Source organism: Fringilla coelebs, assembly GCF_963513975.1.
Source record: "Fringilla coelebs genome assembly, chromosome: 13".
Classification (NCBI taxonomy): domain Eukaryota; kingdom Metazoa; phylum Chordata; class Aves; order Passeriformes; family Fringillidae; genus Fringilla; species Fringilla coelebs.
The window spans coordinates 5,707,293-5,731,941 of record NC_140039.1 but is presented as its reverse complement, the minus strand read 5'-3'; the positions used below and the strand labels follow the sequence as shown (position 1 = coordinate 5,731,941).

The 24,649-nt window shown below is 54.1% G+C and overlaps 2 protein-coding genes across 2 annotated transcripts; both read left to right on the top strand.

Moving 5' to 3' along the window:
• Positions 1 to 610: 610 nt before the first annotated feature.
• CAMKV (CaM kinase like vesicle associated) lies at positions 611 to 4,085 on the top strand (the record flags this gene model as incomplete). Its single annotated transcript, XM_084214335.1, has 10 exons — positions 611 to 705; positions 1,898 to 2,029; positions 2,108 to 2,182; positions 2,259 to 2,397; positions 2,477 to 2,597; positions 2,830 to 2,905; positions 2,985 to 3,121; positions 3,200 to 3,278; positions 3,352 to 3,439; positions 3,576 to 4,085. The coding sequence occupies 10 exons, from the start codon at positions 611 to 613 to the stop codon at positions 4,083 to 4,085; spliced, it is 1,452 nt and encodes a 483-aa protein (XP_084070461.1).
• Positions 4,086 to 5,106: 1,021 nt separating this feature from the next.
• On the top strand, positions 5,107 to 23,956 carry TRAIP (TRAF interacting protein; the record flags this gene model as incomplete). The annotated part of the gene is made up of 15 exons (XM_084214273.1): positions 5,107 to 5,204; positions 6,327 to 6,384; positions 7,601 to 7,684; positions 11,589 to 11,628; positions 14,189 to 14,316; positions 16,826 to 16,920; positions 17,500 to 17,613; positions 18,521 to 18,608; positions 20,138 to 20,227; positions 20,436 to 20,524; positions 21,238 to 21,393; positions 21,594 to 21,642; positions 22,161 to 22,286; positions 22,816 to 22,866; positions 23,831 to 23,956. The coding sequence occupies 15 exons, from the start codon at positions 5,107 to 5,109 to the stop codon at positions 23,954 to 23,956; spliced, it is 1,392 nt and encodes a 463-aa protein (XP_084070399.1).
• Positions 23,957 to 24,649: the final 693 nt, after the last annotated feature.

Genomic DNA, 24,649 nt, shown 5'->3' with positions numbered 1-24,649 from the left:
GACTTCCCAACAGGGAAGCAAGGGGCTAAGCATCCTTCCTAAAGGGCTGGAGAAGCTGGCATCTGCCAAGGCTGGTGTCCTGAACGCTGCCAGTGGCAGGAGGGCTGGCACCTCCAAGCTGCAGTGCCACCTGCCTGGTGCCACAGTCAGGGCTGGTTGGGGATGGCAAACTGAGACTGGTGTAACCCACTGCACATGTGACAACGTGTGACAATGCTCTGCCTGGGGAGGCCCCATCTGCTGAAATGTTACCATGGGCAAGACGGGGCTAAGAAACACGAAAGGATCCGTTCACCTCCACTTGCCTCCCCAGTGGGTGCTCCAGGCACTGTGCTAACCCTGCTGCTAATTAATCATTAATAATCCACCAACAGGGGCCAGAGGGGGAAGCTTGTGGCTGTGCTGGCAATCTGAGCCCGGGCAGAGAGGTTGGATGCCATGGGCATGGATGCACATCGGTGGGGCTGGCAGCAGCTGCAGAGCACGAGCAGCCGCCGTGCTCAGGTTCCACGTTAATTGGCACAGCTCGGGAGGGTCTGCTGTGGCTCCAGGGGGGTGCAGTGCCGGGGCACTCACTGCTCTCCCTGCCCTGCCAGCACCGGGCCCTGCGATGCCGTTTGGCTGCGTGACGCTGGGAGACAAGAAAGATTATAACCAGCCGTCTGAGGTGACCGACAGATATGACCTGGGCCAGGTCATCAAAACGTGAGTTGGTCCCTCCACAGCCCCACAGATGCCCTGGGGAACCCCAGACACCTGTATGGGGCTCTTGGGGTGCTGAGGAGTGGCACAACACTGCCTGTGGGAGCTCTGGGGGTGCTGGTCCCAGCTGGGCTGGGATCGCAGGGTGTATTTTGAGATGGCTTTACCCTAATTAGTCCCTCTTGCTTGTGGGTTGCACGGAGGATATTCGCAGCTAGCTCCAAGGAGGGCAGTGAGCTTTCCCACTGCTGCTGGCTGCAGCTGGGCAACATCCCATATCCCTCCCTCCTCCCCTCAAGATTTGCAGGGATTGCAGCAGTTCCACACAATCCTGGCTCCTTTGGGCATTTTGTGAATCAGGAGGGCTCAGCTACAGCAAAGGAAAGGCAGATGTCACTTGGGGGGCAGTGGAGCACTGCTGTACCCCAACTTTTATTGCTGTGCTGAGGAACCTGTTAGGATGCACTCCAAAGAATGAAGCCCTCACACCCCTGACCGCAAAATAGGCTCCAGAATTTTTTTCCATCAATATCCAAAGCACCTGCTTGGACAGAGGTCACACCTGGCAGGGTCACACTGGGTGGCAGTGGGAACCTTGATGCTCTCAGATTTTTGCTCCATCCTCTGGGCAGTTTGTCCCAAAGCCCACAGGTCACTGTCCCCCTCCACCCAGGGCAGTGGCCGTGAGGATTTCAGCGCAGCTGGGGGGATTGGAAAGCCAATGGCTTTGCTGGAGCAGTGCCAAGTGCCCCCCGGGGGCTCCCCTGCAGCTGCAGCCTGGCCGATAGGCTCAGGCACCATTAATAATAGAACAGAAATGCTGCAGCTACCGGCACATCTCCCTTTCTTTCTCCCCGACTGCTGTGCTGATGTTAATGTCGGGTGCGCTGCTGCTCCACCTTGGCACGAGTGGCTTCGCAGTGGGTTTTACCCCTCCTGTCCTGAGGATGGGGCTTTTTAACCAGCAAATTCTCCCCCTTCCCTATCAATTTGCTTCTTCCATATCAGCTGCTTCTCACTGCTGGTTTTTTGCTTCCTCTCCAAAGTGTTTTTGAGCCACAGCTTTCTTCTGCTTCTGTGGCACCTCCCCTGACTGCTGGGATCTGGGGGAATGCTGGTGGGCCCAGGGACCACCTAAGCACCCCAGGCTCAGTGGTCCCCAGGGATGGGGTGATGTCTGGGGGTACCCTTGCAGGGAGGAGTTCTGTGAAATCTTCCGGGCCAAGGAGAAGACGACGGGGAAGTTGTACACCTGCAAGAAGTTTCTGAAGCGGGATGGGCGGAAAGTGCGGAAGGCAGCCAAAAACGAGATCATCATCCTCAAAATGTGAGTGCTGGGGCTGGAGGGGATCCTGTGCTGCTGGGCAAACTGGGAACTCCTGCCCATGCCCCTGTCTCTCTGCAGGGTGAAGCACCCCAACATCCTACAGCTGGTGGATGTCTACATCACCCGCAAGGAATATTTCATCTTCCTGGAGCTGTAAGTTTGGGACATTTGGAAGTGGGGAGGGGGTGGCCCCGCCAGGGCTGGGTCTCAGCAGAGCTGCTGTCTGCAGGGCCACTGGCCGGGAAGTCTTCGACTGGATCCTGGACCAGGGCTACTACTCAGAGAAGGACACCAGCAATGTCATCCGACAGGTGCTGGAGGCTGTTGCCTACCTGCACTCACTCAAGATTGTCCACAGAAACCTCAAGGTGGGTGGCGGGGGGGTGGGAGCACCCGTGGGTGCTGCCATGCCCCCCGTCCAGGCACTCACAGTCCCTGTGCTGGCAGCTGGAGAACCTGGTGTACTATAATCGCCTGAAGAACTCCAAGATCGTCATCAGTGACTTCCACCTGGCCAAGCTGGAGAACGGGCTCATTAAGGAGCCCTGTGGCACCCCTGAGTACCTGGGTGGGTGAGAGCCAGCTGGGTGGGCAACAGGGGCGGGCAGCAGGTCCCAGCAGGTCCCTGCTGCTCCTTACCACCCATTCCTTACTACCTGCTCCTGCACCTCCCATTCCCCATCACCCTGGGGGCTGATCCTGGGTGCTTCCAGTGGGTGCCTCCCACTCCCCATCACGCCAGGGCCAAGACACTGGGTGGCTGGGGACCCCGGGGGATGGTTGCTCTTTGTCTCTGGCAGCTCCGGAGGTGGTGGGGCGGCAGCGGTACGGGCGGCCGGTGGACTGCTGGGCCATCGGCGTCATCATGTACATCCTGTGAGTGTGGGGTGAGGGACAGGGTAGCTACAAGGGCTCGGGGCTGGGGCGGGACTGAGCCCCGCACCACATTCCCCAGCCTCTCGGGAAACCCCCCTTTCTACGAGGAGGCAGATGAGGATGACTATGAGAACCACGACAAGAACCTCTTCCGCAAAATCCTGGCTGGGGACTATGAGTTCGACCCGCCATACTGGGATGACATCTCGCAAGCGGGTGAGCCCCACACTGGGGGGGTACGTGGGGTCCCATGTTGTCCCCTACCAGCACTGACTTCTCCCCCTGTGCCCCCAGCTAAGGAGCTGGTGACACGCCTGATGGAGGTGGAGCAGGACCAGAGGATCACAGCAGAGGAGGCCATCTCCCATGAGTGGTGAGCAGCAGCAGGGTCAGATGGGGAGCCAGGGGGGCTGGTAGGGGCTGCTCACCCCTCACTGCCTCTCCAGGATCTCTGGGAATGCTGCCTCTGACAAGAACATCAAGGATGGCGTCTGTGCCCAGATCGAGAAGAACTTCGCCCGGGCCAAGTGGAAGGTGGGTGTGGGTGTGCCGTGCCTCCGTGTCTCCTCTCAGCCAAGCCCGGTCCCTCACCATTGGGCTAAGAGCCTGGTAGGGCTGCCAGTCCCTGCCCCTCCGCCAGCCCCACATTCCCCCCGTCTCTCCCCCGCAGAAAGCCGTGCGAGTGACCACGCTCATGAAACGCCTGCGGGCGCCCGAGCAGACTGAGACGGCGGCAGCCCCGGCCCCGGCAGCGACCCCGGCCGCGGCAGCGGCTCCTGCCCCGGCAGCGGCTGCGGCACCGGCAGCGGCTGCGGCCCCGGCAGCAACTCCAGCCCCTGCAGCAACTCCAGCCCCGGCAGCTACCCCGGCCCCGGCAGCTACCCCGGCCCCGGCAGCGACCACGGCCCCGGCGGCGACCACGGCCCCGGCGGCGACTCCCGCCGCCGCCCCGGCTCCCGCCGCCGCGGCCGCGGAGCCCGCGGCCACAGAGCCGGCCACCGACACGGCCCCGGCCCCGGCCCCCGCCACGGAGCCCGTAGCCCCCTCCGCCACCGCCCCGGAGCCCGCAGCCCCCGGCACGCCGCCCGCCGCCGCGCAGCCCCCGGCCCCCGGCACGCCGCCCGCCACATGTACCGAGGTCGGGGCCGCCGCCGAGCCCCCCAGCGAGCAGAGCGGCTGAGCGGCCCCCGCGCCCCCTGTACATAGCCCCGGCATGGCCTCCCACCCCCGCCTGCGCCCCCTTTTCTACGTGCCCCGCCGGAGAGCCGGCCGCGGGGCAGAGCCCTGCATGGCGCCCGTCCCCCCAAGTCCTCCCAGCTCTCTCAGTCTGTCCCCCGCCGCCGTCCCCTCCCCCGGGGATGCCCAGAGAGGCGGGGCAGCCCCGCTCGGCCGCACGCCCCGCAGCGCCGGGGGGGCGTCGCGGGGCCCCCCGGGACACGCGTGCATGTGCGGGACCGCAGGCGGGGCCGCCCGGGACGGAGCGGGGGCCGTTCCGGAGACCCCCTCTGCGTCCCGGGACCCCCGGGGGGAGCACGGGGACCCCCGCCCGGGGGCAGCCACACGGCCCCCCACGCGTTGTGCCTGGAGGACCCCCACTGCCCCCCCGTGCCCCCTCCCCGGTCCCCGCTTCCCCCCTCGCAGCTGCATGCCTGCAGGGCCGGCTCTGCCCGCGGCTGCCGCCGCCGCCCCGCGCCCCGCCGCTGTATCTCTGGCAAATAAAGACCCCGCTGAGGACAAACTGAGACAGCACCAGCGCCGCCTGCCCAGTCTCTCTGTGGGGCCGGGGGTCTGCCGCGCCTGCCGAGCGCTGAGCGAGACGCGGCGGGCTAGAAGCGGCAGCACTGCCCGGGCAGCGAGGGCAGCGGGACCCGTGATCGCCTGCCGCCGGGAAGGAACCCGGGAAGGATCCCGGGAAGGATGCCGGGTGCCACGGCGGGGCACGGGCCGGGCGGGGGCCCGAGGGCGAGCCCCGCCCACCCAGCGGGCCCCGCCCCTCGGGCACGCCCCCAGACCACGCCCATATCGTCCAGCCCCACCTTCGGCTCCGGCCCGGGATCCCCTGAGGTCACTTCCGGGGTGGGCCGGAAGCGGCGCGCTCGCGGTCGCGTTCAAACCGCGCAGGGCCGCGCCGCCGCTCTGGTCCCGGGGCCGCGACCCGCAGGAGCTCCCCCGCTCACCCGCGCTGACCGCCCGGCCCCGCCATGCCCATCCGCGCCCACTGCACCATCTGCTCCGACTTCTTCGACAACGAGCGGGACGTGGCGGCCGTGCCGTGCGGGCACACCTTCCACCAGGCCTGGTGAGCGCCGGGGCGGGCGGGGGCTCGGGCCGGGCTGTGGGTGTCGGCCACGGGCACCTTGTGTGGCCCCGCGTGAGGGCTCGGAGGAGTTCACGGAGCTGCCGCCGCAGTCCGGGCTGTGCTGATCACACGCGTGAACGGGCTGTCCCGGGAGGCGGTGGAGTCGCCGTCACTGGAAGTCTTTAAGGAAGACTGGATGTGGCACTTGGCACGGTGGTGATCGGTCATAGGTTGGACTCGATGAGCTCAGATCTTTTCCGACCTAATTGATTCTGTGCTTCTGTCGCTGTGCTGCCTGCAGGCTCCCTTCTCCAGAAGAGCCAGTGTCACAGGGTGTTTGGAGGGAGTGATGTTGGATTATGGTGAAGGTGCCCTGGTAATTCCATGCTTTTCTAGGACTGTGTTGAAAGGAAATGGTTCTTCTCAGGAAATAAACTTTGTGTGGGGAGAGGGTGGGCATCTGCTTTCCTGGTTAACGAGCTTGGAGAGGACCACAGGTGTGATTGTCACTTCTCACTCAGCAGCGCTGCTCGGGCCTGCTCTCTGCCAACAGCCAGCGGAGCAGGGAGAGCTTCCAAAGGTAACCTGCCAGCTCCAAATCATTACCTGCTCCCAAAATAAACCTTTCCAGTGTGACGTGATGGCTTGGTTGCAGAATGCATTAGTAGCTGTCCTGGGGAGCCCGGCAGGTTTGCGTTCATCACGGCAGAGCAGAGCCCAGCCCGGCACCCCTGGCTCAGAGATCCGTGTTCAGTGGCACCCCTTGGAGCTGACTGTCACATCCTGATAGACCAGCTCCCCTGTGTATCCACTCGCTCCTGCGAAGCTGTGGCTCTTCAGTGCCTGTCTCCCAGAGAGATCTGAGCTCTGCAAAAGCTCTGCCCTGTTAAAGATAAGCTCTCATGCTAAATCAGCCAGGAATTGTCTCGGAGATGGGGGTGGAGCATGCGTGTGGAACACGGAGCTCCTGCCGGCCACAGCGCTGGACTGAAGGTTTGCCTTTCTGCTTTAGTGTGTGATGAGGAGTCGCATCCTGCTGTCTCCTGGGGAGCTGGGGCATGGCCCCTGGAAGCAGTGCCCCAGGACTGTAAGGATTTACTGTGTTTTCCTTTTCTTTCTCAGCCTCTTCCAGTGGTTTGACACTGCACCGAGCCGGACATGCCCGCAGTGCAGAAATCAGGTAAAGCCATCCCCTGTGCACACCTGTGGCACCAAGGAGCTGGGGGTGATGCCAGAAAAAGGCTCATGGTAAAAAGCAGAGGGGCTTTCTGTCACTTGGGACTCCCCAGAGGAGAGGAACTCCCTTCCACAGCCCTCTGGGTTGCAGTGGGCTGAGGGTGCCCTACTGCTGTCTGCACTGCAGCTCCTTTCAAAAGGAGCGGTGGGTTTTCACAGCTTTTACTTAGATTGGGTAAGTATTGACATGGTGACAGGAGGGACTGCAAGGGCTTAATGGGGCGCCTGACTGGTGTTTCTGGTGTGCCCAGCCCGTTGCTGTCCGGTGAACAGCCCGTTGTGCTGCATGTGGGCCTTACAACTTCTCCTGGCATAGCAGTACTTGACCCTCCCTTGAGAAAAGCAATGGCTGGGGGGAGAAGGAAGGATGTGCTCTGCTTCTGAGATAGGAAGCTGAGCCTTGGATTTCCATTGGCTTAACTGAGACCTGAACGTCTTTGAAGTCCCTTGTGTCACCAGCCTTCATGCCACCAGTAGGTCTTGGCACGTAGTGGCTGCAGGAGAGGTTTCCTCGCTCTCAGATGTAAATTTTTAGCCAGCTGCTGCTTCGGGTTGTTCTGTGTTCGTGCTTCTTTCCTCCTCTCAAGGTCTTGGCCCTTGTTCCTTCCCTGACTTGTTGATTCCCTCTGTTCTTCTCTGCCTCTTACATCTCTGGGTTACCATGGAGTTATCGCGAAATAACATCTTATGTGGCAGTAACCATGCAATTAGCTGGTGTCATGACTGTATATAATACTTAAAACACAAAGCTGTAACTGCATGGGGGAGGTGTGGAGAGCTATCAAATTCAATTACAGCACCTTCTGCCTGCAGAAAGCAGCACGTACTTCTGTCTTAGGATTTGGCATCATGTTAGCTCAGCATCAGCTGCTTTGGGCTGAGCTGCCAGAGAACAGACTGCGCTCGATTCAGAAATGTCTGAATCTTTCTGCTGCAGCTCAGGAGCTTGGCTGGAGTCACACTCCCAGAAACTGAGTGGGGGGTCTGCTGCTGTGCTGTTGAGCCAAAGCAGAGCATCACCACTAATGGTGTCAAACACGTGATCTGATTTGCCTTTCATGGCCTTGTCACAAGACACTACCTTCTCCCCCTCCATCTGTCTTCCATATCTGTTGTTTCCATATTTGTGCCCATCAAACTCTTCTGTCTCCTGTGTTTAGGTCAGCAAAAGACACATCATCAGTAAGCTGTTTTTTGATGTTACCCTGGACGAGCAAGCAGCACCGGATGCTGAGACCTTGCAGGTAACTTGATGGGGGAGTTCTTTCCTCATGTGGTGCTTCAGCCTCCTGGGAGGGTGGCCTGGCCTGCTGGTGCTTCTGCCAGCAGGTGCTTCCCACACTGGAGCTTGCTGTGCTCATTTTTCTGACCTGAAGCATATCAATCTCTGTGGTGATTTAGCATTCCCTCTGACCAAATCCCGTGTGGTGACTCAAGGAGCCTCCTCTACTTCCTGCTCTTCCTTCTGCTTCTCACTTTACCTGGAAACCTCCTGAAACACCATCACATCAGACTGCTGCTCCTCCCTTCGGAATGAGGGTACAGAGCTGTTCCCAAGGGCAGGAGAAGGGAAATCCCAGATGCAGTGAATTGCTGGTGGTGTCTGTGGTGTGGTTGTATGTGAGCCCTTGCTAACTCCTCTGGAAAGAAGGGGCCATTGGAGGAATCTTCTGTGCAGGGAGGTTGTGCAGACTGAAGGATGTGGGGCTGGGTGATCAGGCCTTGATTCCCCAAGAGAGATTAGGGAAGGAACTGCCTGAAGCCACACCAGCAGCAGGGAACAAGGTGGCGGTTGGGTCCTGGCGGGATCCTGGCTGGGATGCTGGGTGGTGTGCTCCAAGTGCCACCTTTGGGTGCAGAGAGTTGGGTGTGAGTAGGGATAAACACAGAGAGGCTGTTCCACGTTCTCCTTTGTGTAGTGTGGATGAAAGAGGGCTCCTTCTGTCTTGGAATTATCTGTTCTAAAAAAGGGCGGCCAGTTGACCTTGGTATAACGGGATGCTTGTACCCTCTTGTGTTTAGAAGCAGCATGTGCAGCAATTACCATAATTAGCAGTTGCCATGACAATTCTATATGTACTTTGTATGTCTTTAAAATAAAGCCAGCCAGACTAGAATGTCAGTAGCACTGTCTTTCTCCAAGATCACCAGTAACAAATCTGAAGACTGAAGTGTGCAGCGGGGTGGAGGAGCATCTCTGGGCCCTGGAGCTGTGTGCCCTCACAGCAGATACATTTCCTTTGGCACGGATTGAGATCTGCTCCCACGGGTGTAATGAGATGGGTGACTTGGAATGGGTTGTCTGGAGAGAATCGCCCTAGAAAATCTTCCTGTTCTCTCTCACCCCCACCCCAGGATCTAAAATGGGTTCCCCCAGCCTTCTGCTCCAGGCAGGCTGTGCAGAACTACTCCTTTGCTCAAGGGCAGGACTGTGCAGCTGCTCCTGCACAACAAGCTTAATGGTAACTCCTCCTGCTCCTATAAATCTTGAGTGAATGTGTCAGAGCAACATCTAGCCTCAGTGTACAGCCTGTTTAATGAGGGCTCTGAGGTCACCAACAGAAAGAACCAAATACTTCTCTGGGTAAATCAGCATCATTAGCTTGTGTGGGTATTCACTGCTGTGTGCACTGTACAGGCTGCTGCCGCTGCAACCAGTTTCATGTGGTGTGCTGCCTCTTTTCTGGAGGACAGTGGGGTACCTTAAGAACACAGATGCCTTGTTCACAATGGGTGAGGGACTGATGTCCACCTAGATGTGAGGTCTGCCTGTGATTCTGGCCAGGCACCAGTTCAAAGTGAACACATGGTGGGCCAAGCCTAGGCTCTTCATAAGATAAGAACTTCTGGCATCCTTAGCCAGAAGCAGCTTCACCTGAGAAAGAAAAAAAAAAATCCAAGGTTTGTGATGAACCACTGCCTGGCCCTCCAGGAGCCTGGGCATAGAGTGGTGTTCATCTCTGTAATCAACTGGAGCTGTATCTGTGCAGCCCACAGCTGTCTTGGAATGAGCATTTGGCCTCTTGCCATGAAAAGGATGCGCTAGAAAGCAAAGTGTGTAACTGTGGTCTGCTTGTCATCTTGGGGTGACAAGCTTGGGATTCTCTTTGGAGAACCAGTCTTTGGCACCTGGTGAAGTGGTTGGTGGTTGGAAGAGCTCCCTCATGATCTGAAACCCCTTCCTGTTGTTGCAGAATTAGCCAAATTATCTTTTGTAATTGTCTTTGTTTCTGTTTCTCACTGTTGCTGTTACTCAGAAATGTTTACAGTCACAGGAATGCTGGGCCTGTTTTGCTTTCCACCCCCAGGCTAAAACTTCAATAGAAATACCAGGGGGAACCTGGATCCCTGGAGTAGCTGTGGACCACAAGCTAAGTGTCCAGGCATCTCTTTCATTACTGAACCTGGGTTTAGCCTATGCTGAATTTAAAGATGGTCCTTGTGAGCAGAACAGTCTCCATGTGGCTGTTCCCAGAGAAGGAAAAGGGTGAGTTTTAGAGTGTAACACCTCAGTGAGTCTGTCAAGAGCTGCTTATGATCTGGGGAGTGCAGAATTCTTCCAAATGAGATTTCAGCTTGGTGAAGAGGAGGTGGGGGGAGCGTTCCTGCCTGTAAACCTGCTGGGGAAGGTAGAAGTCTTGGAGGACAGCTGTCTGTTTGTGGTCAGGATATATTTGTTTGATCTTGGGAAAATGTGGCCTTGTAACTCAGTCTGGCAGAAAGAGGAGAGCTTCTCTCAGAGGAGAGAAAATTGGGAGCGGCTTTTAGGAGCTGTGGTGGAGGATGAGGGATTTCAGATTAAGTTGATGAATGAGGTAATGTTACATAGCTGCCTGAAGTAGCCCAGGGTTTCTTTGCTATCATGATAATTAGCACATCTTGTGAGCTCACTAATCGTTCCTGAATAGGACTCTGAGGAAGCTACTTCAGAATAGTTCCTGCAGCAGAGTTAATTCCACATTAGCCCTCCAGCAGTTGTGCCCCTTGGGGCAAATCCCAGTCAGCTCTGCTAGGCTTTGCATTTAGTTCCTTCTGCTTTCCAAGCTTTACATCCCACATTCTTTCCTGCCTTTATTGTCACTAGCAGAGCCCTAGCTCCAGTCCTGTCAGAGCTGTGGTCACTGCTGGTGCTATTCTCGGCTCAGATTTGCATGTAGCATTCCGGCTTGCACAGATTTGTGTGCCTGTGTTGGCATTTTATTGTGGTTTTATTCCACTGCAGTTCCTGCCTGACTTGTTATGTGCTTTCCTCTGCAGTTCTCTAACACAGCTTTTATAAGTCATCTTCTGTTGACTCTTTCCTGCATATATTTATCTCTCTGGTTTTTCTTTTAAATATATATATATAGATATAAATAGCCTCTCTTTTTAACCTCTCTACATTTCCTTTGGCTATTCGCCAGTGTTAAATTATATCGCTTCATTTTCTCTAATTTAAACTACAGGGCATCTGCTGCCTCTCTCTGATCCTTGATGAAGGCGTTAGAAATAGTTGATGTTCCTCAGACCCTTGTAGTACCCAGGAGATTTTGTGCACTCTCAGCTGGTGTGTTATAGATTGGTTTCTCAGTGATCTGTTTCCAGCCATTCGATTGAGCTGTTAGCTCTATCAGCATCCTGAACTGCAGTGACTTCAGTGTCTGTCAGCATGTTTGAGTGCATGCTTGGTTACCTTTTCAGGTGTCTGGCTGTGCTCTCCTGTCTCCCACCTCCATCTGATTAAAGTTCACTTCAGTTTAAAGAACTCTCAGTAATGCAGTTAGTCTGGCAACATCCCTCCTTTATTGCCTTGTTTAGGTAAAACATTATAAAAATTGTTCTTGCCTGACTTCCTGTGTTTCCCTGAGAGCCTTCCAAAATTATTCAGCTAAAACAGGATGACTGACAGTGTGAGAAACACAAGGTTGACAAGGCTAAGATGAAGCTGTGATCCTCTTTTCTCCCCCTGAAGAATGCCAGTTGGAGGTGCTCTTTCCGTTCCGTGTGATAATCCAGGCTTGTAACTCCGTGCTTCTTGTTTTCACCTTCCCTCTTCGGTATCTGCCTGGTCCAAAAGTCCTGCTGAGAAACCTCTTGGGTCTTTTTACGATCTGGTAAAAGCATCTCTGCAGGGTGTTTCCTAATGGAGTTTTCTGTGTTGTGTTTCAGAATGAACTGGACAAAGTGAAGGCCCAGCTCTCCTTGAAAGGTGAGTTCCTGCTGCTGCAGAGGATCAGCAGCCCACAGTTAGCAGCTCCTGGGCTCTACCTGTGCCAGGTGGCTTGGCCAGGTCTGAGGAGCCTCTGTGCAGAGGCCACCCCTCTCTGAAGCCAAGGGCCTTGTTCAAGCTGCAAACTGTTTCACTAGAGCAACTTTGAAGCTTTTTCTGAGGCGAGAACACCTCCAGTGCAAAGCTTATATGACAGAGCCTGAGTCCACAGCCTGGCCCAGCTCTGCTGTAACTCAGGAGTTCACTGTGAGTTTTGACAAGTAGATGCAATTTTTTTGCCCCCTTTCTAATCACAAGCTTACAGAATTGCAGCAAAGCTCTATCTGGAGCTGGCTTGAAAGCAAAAGCCTTGGTTTGCTTGCTGGGAAACTCACAGCTGCATATGGCAAAGGCTCATTCCCTCCCAACAGATGAGAGGGTGAAAGTGGTGTCCAAAAGCAGTATTGGATTTGTTTGGCTGTTGCGGTGCCACATGTGTCGCGCGAAGAGCAGACGGAGTTCAGTGTGCACGCACTTCCATCTTCCCATCTTTAATTTTAGAGGATGTTTGAGGGAGGCAGGAAAAGCAAAAGCCCTGGAGACTTGTCGATGGGTTTTAAGCATCGTCTGTAGGCAGCCTGTCATCAGAACATGAGTCATGAGCAGCAAAAGGAAAATGTCAGTCTAAGTGACAGAAATCCTAAAACATGCTAGCAGAAGGGTAAAAAAATGTTTAAAGAATGCTGGGGGCTCACCCACGCCCCAAGAGTTGTCTTTCCTCTGCGTTCCCTGCATGCACGAGACAGACATGAATAGCCAGTAGATTGAGGATTCGGTCCTTAGCCTGAGAGTAGAATTGGATGGTCTGCACGTCTCTATTCTGAGGCCTGTTCTCCTGCCAGCTTGCTTGATTTTAGTGACTTGGTAGAGAGCCAGATCTTCTGGGGAAGGTGGCTGGGATTCTTGCTAGGATATTATCCAAGAAAAACTGCTTGAAGGCCTGCTAGTCTTCTCGGGTTCTGGTGAGTAGAGGTTGGATGTGACATTCCCTGTCCCATTCTCTTTTCATACTGGAAATGCGAAGCTCCTTCCCACCTCCTGCCTCCTTTGCTGTAGGTACTCTGCTCTCTGCTGGTTCCTGTGTATAAGTTCTCCATGTGAAGCTGTGCTCTGCTCTGTGTGCTGCAGAGGAGCTGTGGAGCTGCCAGGCTCTGATCAGCCTGCAAATGGCTCGAGAGGTTCTGAGCTCCGAGCAGGCTCTGTGGGAGGCACTCTGAATGAGCTGAAAACTCATTCCTGCAGCACGGAGGGGTTTGATTCCTGCCATCTGCCTCTGGGCAGCTGGGAACGGAGGAGGGGGAAGCCCTAACTCTTCCAGTGGGTGTGGAGTCCCTGCAAATGCAAGGGAGCATCTCCAGGCACTGCCTCTTGTGGGAAAGGGTTATTCAGATCATTTGAGAAGCCACCTGCGTGCTTCTGCTGGAACACGTTCCTCTCTTGTTTCTTGGTCCCACATGCTCTTTTACTCCCTGATTGAACAGGGCAGCTTCACTGCAGGTCATGCTTCCACAGGATGTGGAGGCAGAATTTGAAACTGGATGGCTTGTAAGGAGAACAAGCTTTTTGGAAAGGCAGTTTTTGGCTCTCTACGATTGCCAGGCTGGAGCCACAGGCAATTTTAGCAATGACTGAAGATGCTGAGCTGAAGGTTTTACCCTGCCCTCAGCAGGGTGAGGTGCAGGGGTTCCTGCTTTCCCTCATTACCCAACTGCTTTGAGCTTCTCAACGATGCTGGCTGTTCCCTGCTTGGTCTGGCAGCTCCTGATAGTTGTTGTTGCTTTCTGACCTGTTCTTCCCTTGTCTCCACAAAACAAATTGAAATCTGGTGGTGGTTTCCATCACCTTTTCTCTGGTGGTCAGAGGCATGTTCTTTGCTCCTGGATTGCCAGGGGGAGGGACAGCAGCATGCAAAGGTTTTGTGACCTGCAAAAAGTGGGCACTTGGGGAATCTGCCTAAGCTGTCATGTGTCCTGTGGTGTCCCCAGTGTCACTGCCTCCTGCCCTTTGATGTAGGTGCTGTGGTTAGTGAGGGCACGTGCAGCAGCTTGGTGGACCCCTGCATACAGGTGCCCAGTTGCCCCCAAAGGGGTTCCTTACATGTAAGATTCCATATGGAGAGGATGGGTACAAAGCTCTCTTCTCCAGCTCTATGACAGCTTGGTGTGACTCGAGAGGAATTATTTCCTTGTGCAAGCTTGGCTTTGAGAAAACGCAAGAGTTAAGATACATCATCTTAATGCTAGCAGGGCTGGCGCTGGAAAGCTATTAAAGGGAATTTTTTATCTTTAGTAAAGAAATCTTGAAGCCTGCTGGCACTGAGAGAAGCAATTGCTCAGTACAGACCCTGGTGCAGACACCACTTAGAGAAATGGCTCTCTCCAGGAATGGCTGAATCCTGGCAGCCTGGAGCTGAACCTGCAAGCAGTCTGTGCTCCTGCTGCTGTGCTGCAACTGGAGTCTGGGTTACCAGGCCATGACCTTTCTCTTTCTTCCTTTCCAGAGAAAGAAAAGCGGGAATGCCAGGCTGTTGTGGACGGGCTGAGGGACACTCTGGATGTGCGCAATGCCACGATAGAGTCGCTCCAGAAGATGCTGGGAGAGACAGAGATGCTGTGCTCCTCTCTCAAGGTACCCTTCCTGTCCCTGGCAGGGCTAACCATCATTGCAGTCAGTGTTAGTTCTGTTGAAGATCTCTGCAGATCCTGCTAATAAAGAGATTGTGCTGGTGGGATTTTGGGTCTGGTGCCTGGATTTTCATTTTGGTTTGATTAATCGAAGCAAGTGCTGTTGCTGGACTTGAGGTCCTGTTTGTGCTCTACCTGAGGTGATTCAGAGGCATAAAAAGCCTACAGGCCTGTGGTTTGTGTACAGGTGCTCAAAGTAGAGATATCCCTGGTGGGGGAGAAATGCCAGCCCAGCCTGAGGAATGTGGCTGAGCCTCACTAATGAAGTGGCTGTGCTGGTCATAAAGGTAGTAGGAGGAATCTAGTGTGGGAACTAGCCCCAGCACCCCATTGCTGAAACAGTGGTTCCCTGAAGTAGAATGTTCTTCTGAAATGGGTTTAGGCCAAGTGGGATTCAAGGAAAATTAGTTTCTTGCTTTGATCGGAGGGAGAAATCAAACTGAAAAATATGGAGGGGGAGTTGCAGGCTTCAGCTGAGTGGGATCTGATCCAGCTAACTCTCTTGTCTCTGTTCTGTTGCCAGGGCTTTGCCTCAGTTAGGTTAGTAATGTTGTGAAGTCCAGGGATCAAATATTCCTGTTGTGCTTCAGTGTGCAGTGACTCAGTGTGTAGTCATGTACTATGCGTAAACAGCAAGAGGAAGAGGGTAAGAGCAGGAGCAGCGTTGTTGGGATGTCTTGGAGCAGCTTTGCCTTGATGCTGGGCTGGGCAGTCTGTGCTGTGTGAAGGTGATGTGCCTGTCTCAAGAAGGTGATGTGCAGGCAGGTGAGGTTGTGAGCTGCAGGCTGTAAAGTGGGATGTCTACTGCACTTCCCATGCTGCTGTTTCTTGACCTGCAAGGCCAAGTGGCCCAGAGAGAGCTTGTAGATATGTCGTTGTGCTGTTGTGCTATATGCCACCTGCAGCTGGGCTTTTTTGGGAGGAAGCATCTGGGGGATCTACCTGATACTAGGACAGAAGGAGTAGGGAATTAATGCCAGGCAGGCCTCACTGTGGGCCAGCACAAGTGTTTTTGCCCAACCATGGGATTATATCCAATCTGCTTGCATGTAAAGGCAGCCTGGCTCTTGGCCATGCCATAGATGCTGGTGTGATCCTGGATAGGTCAGTGCCAGGATACTTCTGATTCCCCCTACTCTAGCAGAAATAACTGTGACAGTGGAAGCTGGTACTTGCTGCTCAACTCAGCATCTCACTGCTGGGTTTTCCTTCCTTGACACCTCTGGAGGAGGCTCTGTGCTTATCTTCCCTGTTGCAAAACCCTTTCTGTATGCTTAAGTCCCTTTAATGAAAGCTGGGCAGGGCAGAAGGATTAGGGACCTGGAGGTATCTTTTCTGTGGCGTATGGGGTTTCCCAGCTGAATGCCAAGCTGTCTTAAACTGCATCATTAAAGATTAAAGCACTAAACTTCTGCAGTGAAAATACAGGCTTAACTCGCTGTGACGCAGGTTAAGGCTGTGAGCTGGGCCTGTCTTCTGCTGGCACTGCCAGTTTGCTGCAGTTTTAGGCTGGCTGAAGCTGGGGCCTCTGCCCTGATCAGGCACAAAACACTGCTGTGGGGATCTGGAGTGTTGAGAGTTCTGGTTAGAGAAAAGCCAAAGACAGGATTCAGTTAAACGAGAGTGACACATGAGCCTGCAACACTGTCCCTCCTCAACTTCCCGGTGGTTTCACAGCTGTTTGGTTTCTGTGGCAGGAAATGGATAAAACCCTTGAACTTGAGTGGGAAGGAGCTTTACAAGGCAATGATCTTTTGCCAGGCCTTTCCCTGCAATCAGCGCTGTGCTGAAACCAGAGCTTTTCAAAGTTGCTGTGCAAGGTGCCCAGGCACACTCAAACCTAGAAGCACAGATGCATCAGAATGGTGCTAATTCAGCTATCCCATCCTCTGCCACACTGCAGATGTGTGCTTTTCCATCTCAGCTGAGGTCCTGTGTTACTGCTGGAGTGGCAGTAGGCTGCAATAGACTTGCAGGAGGTGAGAGAAGTGCCTGGATGGTGTCTGGTTTGGCTGAGGTCTCCCAGAAGAGACGCACTCATTCCTATCTATGCTCTAAGCAGCTAAGAGCAAGGAGAGTTGGGAGGCTGAAGAAATCAGCTGTGCACAGAGGGAAAGGCAATAGCAAGGTTTGCTTGCTGTGGACTCATTTGCTTTTGAAAAACAAATTGTCACTGCTGCGTACAGGGCACTGTGCGGCAGAGAGGGGCTGTGACAAGGGTTCAGCTCCAGTCTTGCCTTGTGATCAGCACTGAGACCCTGCTGTGCTCGTGGGGAGCAGAACTGGGGGTGCAGTGGGAGGGAGTCAACTCTCCATAATCCTGGGCTGCTGAGGTGGTGATACCATTTAGCTGATGCGTGCTCCCAGCTGCCCGCGGCGCGCATAAGCCGGGATGTTTCTCTGACAATCCCTGGAGCCTCACTCGCGGGCTGGGTGTGCTTGCTTCCCTGCAGAAACAGATGAAATTCCTGGAGCAGCAGCAGGAGGATAACAGAAGTTCAAAGGAGGAGGCCCGCCGGCTGAGAAACAAGCTGAGAACCATGGAGCGGTGAGATCCGGGGTGCTCCCTGGCCTCTGCCCTTTTTGGGGAGTGGAGCAGGGTCCTGCTGGGCCTGCTGCAACACCCACCTCCCTGTGCTGGTTCATCTTACCTTGAACTTTGAAATGGCTGCTTTAGCTGCCTTTGCATGCCTCCTGCCACTGCTATGTTTGCAGACAGCTGCTCTCATTAAAGAGCAGCAAGGCAGGGTACTGGCCTCATCTCTAGCGCACTGAGCATGGCTACGTGCCATTTCTGTTATCAGAGGATGCTGGGGCAGAACGCCAGCCCAGGAGCACAGTCAGCCACAGGGCTGTAGGGACCAGGAGCTGGGCATCAGTTCCATGTGCAGTATGTGTGTGCAGCTGCCCCTTCTCTAGTCCAAGTAGTGCTGCTTTTCCCCAGTGAAAAGCCCTGCTTGAGGTGAGGCAGCTGTCTCTTCTCCCATGACACCCACAGTGCCTACAGGAGGAGCTCAGGCTGCACCAGCCCCTTAAGGGGGAAGCAGGGCTTTTGTCTCTTTCCCAGGTCTGTTTGTGATTCATGAGCTGAGGGTATGTTTTTGTTTGTGGGTTTTTTTTTGTGCAGGATCGAGCTGTTGCTTCAGAGCCAGCGCTCAGAAGTGGAGGAGATGATCAGAGACATGGGAGTTGGGCAGGCAGCGGTGGAGCAGCTTGCAATCTACTGTGTCTCCCTCAAAAAGTAGGTGCTGCAGGCTTGGCACAGCTGGCTGGTGTTGTCTTGGGAGTGCCCAGGGAGAACCCTCTGCTGAGCACCAACAGGCACATTGGCTCTGTGGGGCTTTCACCACCTCTTAGGGCTTCCACTGGGCTTTGACTGACAGATCCTGGGGACCTAGTTTGGAGCCTGTCACACTGAGCTGTTCCTCTTGTCACTGTAGTGACATGTGTGTCACCATGGGAACTGTCTCCAGAGTTGTCAGTGCACCTATGAAGTGATGATGATTATTCCCTCTGCTTTCCTCTCATGCCCGGGGGAAAGCAAACGGATGCAGAGCTCTGGGTTGTGCCCTCTGCAGCACTGCACTGTGCAGCTGTGGCCTCTGGCAAAGCAAGCCTCCACTGCTGCCCTCCCCTACCTGGATATCCATCTGGTCCTGCTGGGGAAAAAACACAGCTTTTTTTGTGTCTGTTCTGATGGCAGCTGAATAACTGCAGCTTTGGTACAAAGCTGTAATGAGGCAAGTGTCCCTGTGGTGTAATTGGGAATGAATGTGCATGGCCAGTAGTGTGAAGTCTCTGAAAAGTCACTTAAAGCAAAGTCCCCTGTTTGCTGCCAGCACGAAGGCTGTGCTCTGTTTTCTGTCTTTTTCACTGGCAACTAAAATGTCTCTGGCTCTGGTTCCCATTTTGCTGGTGGAATCAGGCATGGTACCCCATGCAGGTTTTTACTCTCTCATGGTGTAGTGGAATGTGTGACAGTGTTAGTACACTCACTCATCTTTGTTCCTTAAAGGGCATTGTGTCCCCTGGGTTTTCTCTGGTGGCTCTGCAGGTTCAGAGCTTCAATTTGAGGGTCTTGGCTTGTCTCTGAGAAGTTCTGGCTGAGCTGCCTCACAAACAGTGTGACTCTTTGGGTCTCTTTGTAGGGAATATGAGAATTTGAAGGAAGCTCGGAAGATCTCCGGAGAGATGACAGAGAAGCTGAAAAAGGAGCTGTTTTCTGTCAATAATAAGGTAAAGGAGAGTGTGAGTTGCCAGGTTGACATCTGGTTTGTAGATCCCTGTCCATAACTGAGGCCCAAGGCCTCTGCAGTGACCCCCTCCCATGCTGATAGGTGCAGGTGTGTGGAAGGGCCAGGCTGGGGTTTCTGAGTCAGGATGTGACACGGTGAGCAAACAGCTCATGGGCTGTTGTCAGGAGGGCAGTCCCTGGGGACAGTGCTGGGGCAGCATGTGCAGAGCCAGCCAGAGTTTGGCAGGGAGCCTGTGCTGGAAGGCAGCAGCACACAGGTGCTCCACTGCTCCCACTGGGTTCTGGAAGTAACAATTCCTTCATCCAGCTGCTCTGCTGAGCACTCAGCTGCCAGCTCCTCCTGCTGTAGAACTGGGCCCCTAAGGAAGTGAGAAGGGGTTTGAAGCCAGTATTAGTTGAGCAGAGCTTAGTCCTGGCTTGGCACATCCAGTCACACCCAGCCTTGTGCCTTCACCCGACTGAACTGGGCCAGGGCTCCCACACCATGCTGTGCCCAGGCAGGAGAGCTTCCCAAAGCACGGTGAGGACACACAGGTGGCCCTGCACAGAGCCTGCCTGGGCTGGTTCTGAGCTGGTGCAGAGCTTGGGGAGGCTGACATGCCTCTGCTGCTGTGCTCCCCCTGCTTCAGGCGTGGCTGGGGTCTGTTAGCTCAGGTCAGGCAGGACTGTCTTTGTTCTGGTAGTGCATCCCTGTGAGAAGCATGTGTGTAGCCTCACTCCCCAAGGCACAGGTGTTCCCTGGGGCATCCCCATGTCTAAGCCAACGAAGTGAGAAGCTGTGGGTGGATTTGGCCTACTTCTGTTACTCAGCCATAGCTGCTGTCCCCTCAAATGGAGAAGAAGGTTTTCAGATTGCCGTGCTGTGCTCCCCAGAGAAGTTAACCCCTCCACAAGGTTCTGCTGCTGGAATTAGGCTACTCCTGGCTGAGTCAGACCCAAGCTGTGGTGGCCAGTGTGGGTCAGGAGGATGCGAGTCAGTGCACAAGGGGCTCCAGGCTTGGCTGCCAGGGAGCTGACTGTACCCACAGTCTGTGAGCTGGCCCAGGCTCCTGGACCTTCTGAAGTGTCTGAAGTGGTAGCAGGCCACTTCCTGACCCCTGCTGCTGGCATGCTTCCCTGTTGAATCAGGCTTGTCCATGTGCCAGCACTGCTGATGCACAGCCATCCTCCAGCCTGTGGTTTGTGATTCCTGTGCTCTGCTGTGTCCAAAGTCCTGCAGGAATTCAGAATGCAGCCACCAAGTGTTAGAGCAGGGAAAAACTCTTGCCGTGAGGCATAAATGCTGGGTAAATGCTGGGCAAGCAGCCCTGGACATCCCTCTGCAGGCAGCTTGTGGAATTGGGAAGGGATTGGATTGCACTGGTACACGAGAGGTTGGTTAGCCTGACACAGGAAAATGGAGCCCTTAAACAGGGGAAGTAGCATGTGCTGCAGAGCACACTGCTCTCACAGGGCTCTGCAGTCCCCCAAACCCACGTAAGGGTAACCCACACTCTGCTGTGTTCTCTAGCTGCAGAAAACAACTTCAGAGTTGGAGAAGACAAAGGAGGAGTTAAAAAGCACACAGAAAGATCTGAAGAATGCAGACAAGGAGATCTTGGTGAGAATAGCTTTCTTCGTGGCCAGCTGCCAGTTACTGCAGACTGGTCTGCAGCTGCAAACCCAGGAGTTATGCTGGCTTTTGCTCAGTGACTAAATTTCCCAGCCTACCTCTGAGCTCCACCTGATGTTGATTTATGGAAAAGGGGCAAAGTATCTATTGCTAAATTTTTCCTTATCTCACTGGCTGCTTTCCATTTTCTCTCCAGAGTTTGAAGAAAAAGATAGACATCCTGCAGGATACTCTGAAGGTCCCATGTGTAACCAGGGAAACACTCAGTCGGCTAGTCTTGGAAAGGTTAGTGTGCTGCATCCTCAGACACAGTACAGGCATGTAGGTGACAGGTCCAAAGCCAGAGATGACAGTTTAACTGAGAAAGCAGAGATATACTAGTCTGGCAGGTGTTGCAGAGGTATGGTGATTTTGTTCCTTGTATCCTTTTTCTTGTGGCTGACGAGATGATGTTTGGTTTACGTGGAAAAAGTCTCTGAGGATTTGGGTCAGGAGAGGGTGGAGGAATGGCCTGGGTTTTGAAAAAGTCTTTGTCACTGTCCCCTGCCTGGGAAACACCCCTAAAGCTGCTGTTCTTGTGGCTTTAGAGTTGGCCATGTGATGGGCATGCACTGGTGCATGGTGACCAAAGATCTCAGCTAGGCAGAGGAATCTAGCCTGAGAAATGGCATCTGCTTTTATCCAGCCTGTCTTGAGGAGCCTGTGCCATTAGTCCAGTAGAGCAGGCTAGGTTGTGTCCATAGAGCAACAGTGTGTCAGTGTGATTCCTGGGCTCTGGGTGCTGGTGTCAGTGCTCAGCATTTGATGGGGAGCAGTAATTTGGGACATGGAATTTAAACTCTGGGGTTCAGGTTGTCCTTTCTTTGACATGTAAGCAGAATGGGGCTGTGCTCCTGGTGCCACTGCTGCCTGAGCCCTCAGTGTTGTGGGATGCAGCTCTGCCTTCCTCTGGGTGGCAGGCAGTGGCTCAGTGGCTGATGCTTTTCCTGGCCCTGCAGCCCTGCTCCCATGGAACTGCAGCATCCAAAGCTGCACCGCCCGGCCCACAGCGATGAGATCAATCTGGATGCCACGTTCGATGTGGCCACCCCTGAACACCAGCCCTGCACAGCTCCCTCCGGCCCTGCAAAAAGGCAGAAGCTGGATAAAAAACCGTGAGTTTTCCCTCCTCTTTCTGCTTCTGAAGGAGATCAAAGTCTCACTGCTTTGGAAGTTTCTGTGTGAGATCAGATAGCTCTCCAGCTGCCTGATGGCGTGCTGCAAGCTTTGTCGTCATTTGCTTGGCCTTGTCTGTCCTTGCCAGCTCCATTTGAACAATAAATCTCTGCTGATTTGCTCCTTGGGCTCCTTACAGGCCTCCTGTGGTAAATCTGGCGAAGAAAGTTCTGAAGGAAGCAGTGGAGGTAAAAGGACTAATCTTGATTTTTCTGTGTCGCCTCTTTGATTCTACTGTTAATAAGCTTGGAATAAAAAATCTATTTTCTCCCTTGTGGCCATAGGCTGGCCCGTCTATAGAACCAGTCTGTGCTTCAAAGTGTTTTCCTTGATGATCTCCTAGAAACACTGTTGCTGCCTCAGGCCTCCTGGAGCTGGGCAGGAGAAGGGAGGGTGGGGACCCGTGTGCTTGCTGATGATTCTGCCCCAGATGTGCCTCACAACCACCACTGGAGCTGACCACAAGGGCTGTGGGGTCAGCTAAGGTGGCTGTTTGCCCAGGCTTGCTGGTGGCAGTGTCCTGCCTCCTGGGCCCTGTTCCACATAAGCCCCAGTGGGAGGTTGGAAGCTGCTAGTTTTCAACCTGACATGGTATGGCAGTAACCATTACCTTAAATAGCTGTCTGTTATCAGTACTGCCTGTATGTGGATTCCATTCAGCAGATTGTGCTGGTTAAAGGGCTTTTCTTGTTATTTTGTGGGACAGAACAGGGCAGATGATCTGGAGGATGATGCTCTTGAAGGACTCTTGCCAACATTCATCAGGAACTCTTTTCTCTCCAAGAAGCCATCTTCGGGTGGTTTGCTGGGTTCCCACAGGAACATGGGCTCTGTAAGTATGACTGTCCAGTTGGTGAGTGTGCCCAGGGCTGGCACTGCCACCTCTGTCCTGAACTGACCCTGACAGAGGAAGTGAATGAGGCTTTTACCTTGCCACATACAGTGAGTGGAATATAAATCTCAGAGCACAACCTGGCTACTTCCCAGTCCTGCAGAGCTCCAGGGATGACAGATGCTCATTCCTTTCCTGGCAGCAGACTAAGTGGCTCTCAATGTCCTATTCCTCTACCTCCTTGGAACTTAGGGTATTCTCCTTGTATTCCTCAATCCCAGTGACAAAATCCTAAGCCTTTGTTGGCTTATCTGAAAAAGTGCCCAGTATTCACAAATTTTTTTAATACCCATGGGTTTGTCTTTTTCCGAAGGTAAGGGCTTAGCACAAGTACTGAGTGTTTCTAAGTGCCTTTAACCCCTCTGCAGCAGCTGTGGTTTGCAAGACTCCCCCTTCCCCATAACCAGGATGAGGAGAAGTAGGCAAGGCTCTGTGTGCTGCTCCAGACTCATTTTTTTCTCTCTTCTAGGTGAGGACGGGCTACGACGGCATGGGAGGCAGGACAAAGTTCATAGAGCCAGTATCCTTTCCTGCAGCTTGTGTGGCATTCCTGATGCTGTGGGCACGTCATTTCTGATCCTTCTCTTTGGTCTCCACAAAAAATGGACTTGGGATCCTCAAGGAATGATCTGAGTTCTCTCTGAACAAACCTGAGCTCAGCAAAGGCATCAAGGTCCTGAACTTGCTGAGAGCACTTGTGGCTGGTTTAGAGGAGTGCATCAGCTAGAAATCAGTGCAATTTTCAGGGACTGCCTGTGCCCTTGAGATCTTATAGCAGCAGTGTGGCACAGCCTCTTCTGGCTGTGTGCCTGCCAGCCTGTGCAGCTGGAGCCCTCATTCTGTGGGATGCTGCTGCTCCACAGTGGTAAGGAGTGGCTGGGCTGAGCTCACCCTCCCAGGTGTGGAGCTGTTCCTGCCTTGAGATTGCTCTGCCATGGGAGGCTGCAGGCTCTGGCTGCTCTGCCTTCACCTGCACAGTGTCCTAGCTCAGGAGGTCTTGCAACTCAAATAGATATGCTGTTAAAATTCTGGTTTATCTGCAGGGGGATAGCACAGAATCATGAAATCATTAATGTTGGAAAAGAGCTTTAAGATCAGAGCCCAACCATTAGTCCAGCATTAGCAAGCCCACCACTAACCCACGTCCCTAACCAACATGTCTGCATGTTTTTTTTAATGCTTCTAGGGATTTCCACCACTTCCCTGGGCAGTCTGTTGCAATGCTTGACCACCTTTTTAGTAAAAAGATGTTTCCTAATATCCAGTCAAAACCCCCTGTTTGGGAAATGTTCCCTGACACATGGGACAGGCGTGTGTCCGAGCTCTGCTCCCATGAGAAAGTAGCAAAGCCCATCCTGTCCTGCAGGGATGCAGGTATATGGCTGGGTCCCAGGTCTGTGGTTCAGGCTGGACTGCAGCAGGTGTTGGATCACTTGTGTTCCCAGGGCACTGATCTGTGCTTTCCTTGACAGTTTTACCTCCAGACAAACCTGGCGCAAATCCGTCCATTACCAGTTAGGAACAAAAAGAAGGTCTCCAGACCAGCGTCTGCAGCTCCTGCATTTTCCTCCAGCAGCAGCCAGGCCAGAATGGACACTTTCCTGCATTGAGAGCCCCTGACTTCCTGGGAGAGGCTTGGAGAAGAGGCTGCTGGGCAGAGCACGCTTGCCCAGAGCCTGGCATGGGGCAATGTGCAGCCACCCTGCCTGGGGTACTGTTCACAAAGCATTGATGCTGCCCTGTTGGTGACATGAGCTGCCCTGTGGAGAATCCTGCCCTTGCAGTAAGCCTCTGGAGGCCAAGCCTCTGGCTAATGCCTGCACTGAGTTACCCTCATTTTACCATTCCTTCCTCCGTTTTTTCCATGCAGAATTAACAGGGTTTTCTTGCCTTCTGGCCTTCTCAGAGTTCTGCAGTTACTGCTGCTTTGGGCTCTCTGGCACCAGCTGGAACTGCACTGCTTGGATGCAGCCACAAGCAGGAGGTGCAGGAAGGGTGTCTGGGATGTCAGTCTGGAGAGCAGCAGGGAGAAGGGACCTGGACCAGCTCCATGCCTGGTGTAAATAGTTCCAAGAAAGTTTACTGGAGGAAGAAGTGTGTAGAGCACCCTGTGTGGCTGTCGAATGTCTGTATATTCATCATCAAATTAAACACCTCTCACCCACAGGCCTGTTGGGGCTGGGGAGATCCACAGGTGGACTTGGGAGCTGTGTTGCCCTGCCCCATTCTGAGTCATGAAGTCCACAGTGGTCTTGCAGGCTTGGCACTGAAACTACTGACTTGGAAGGGAAGTATTGGGGTGA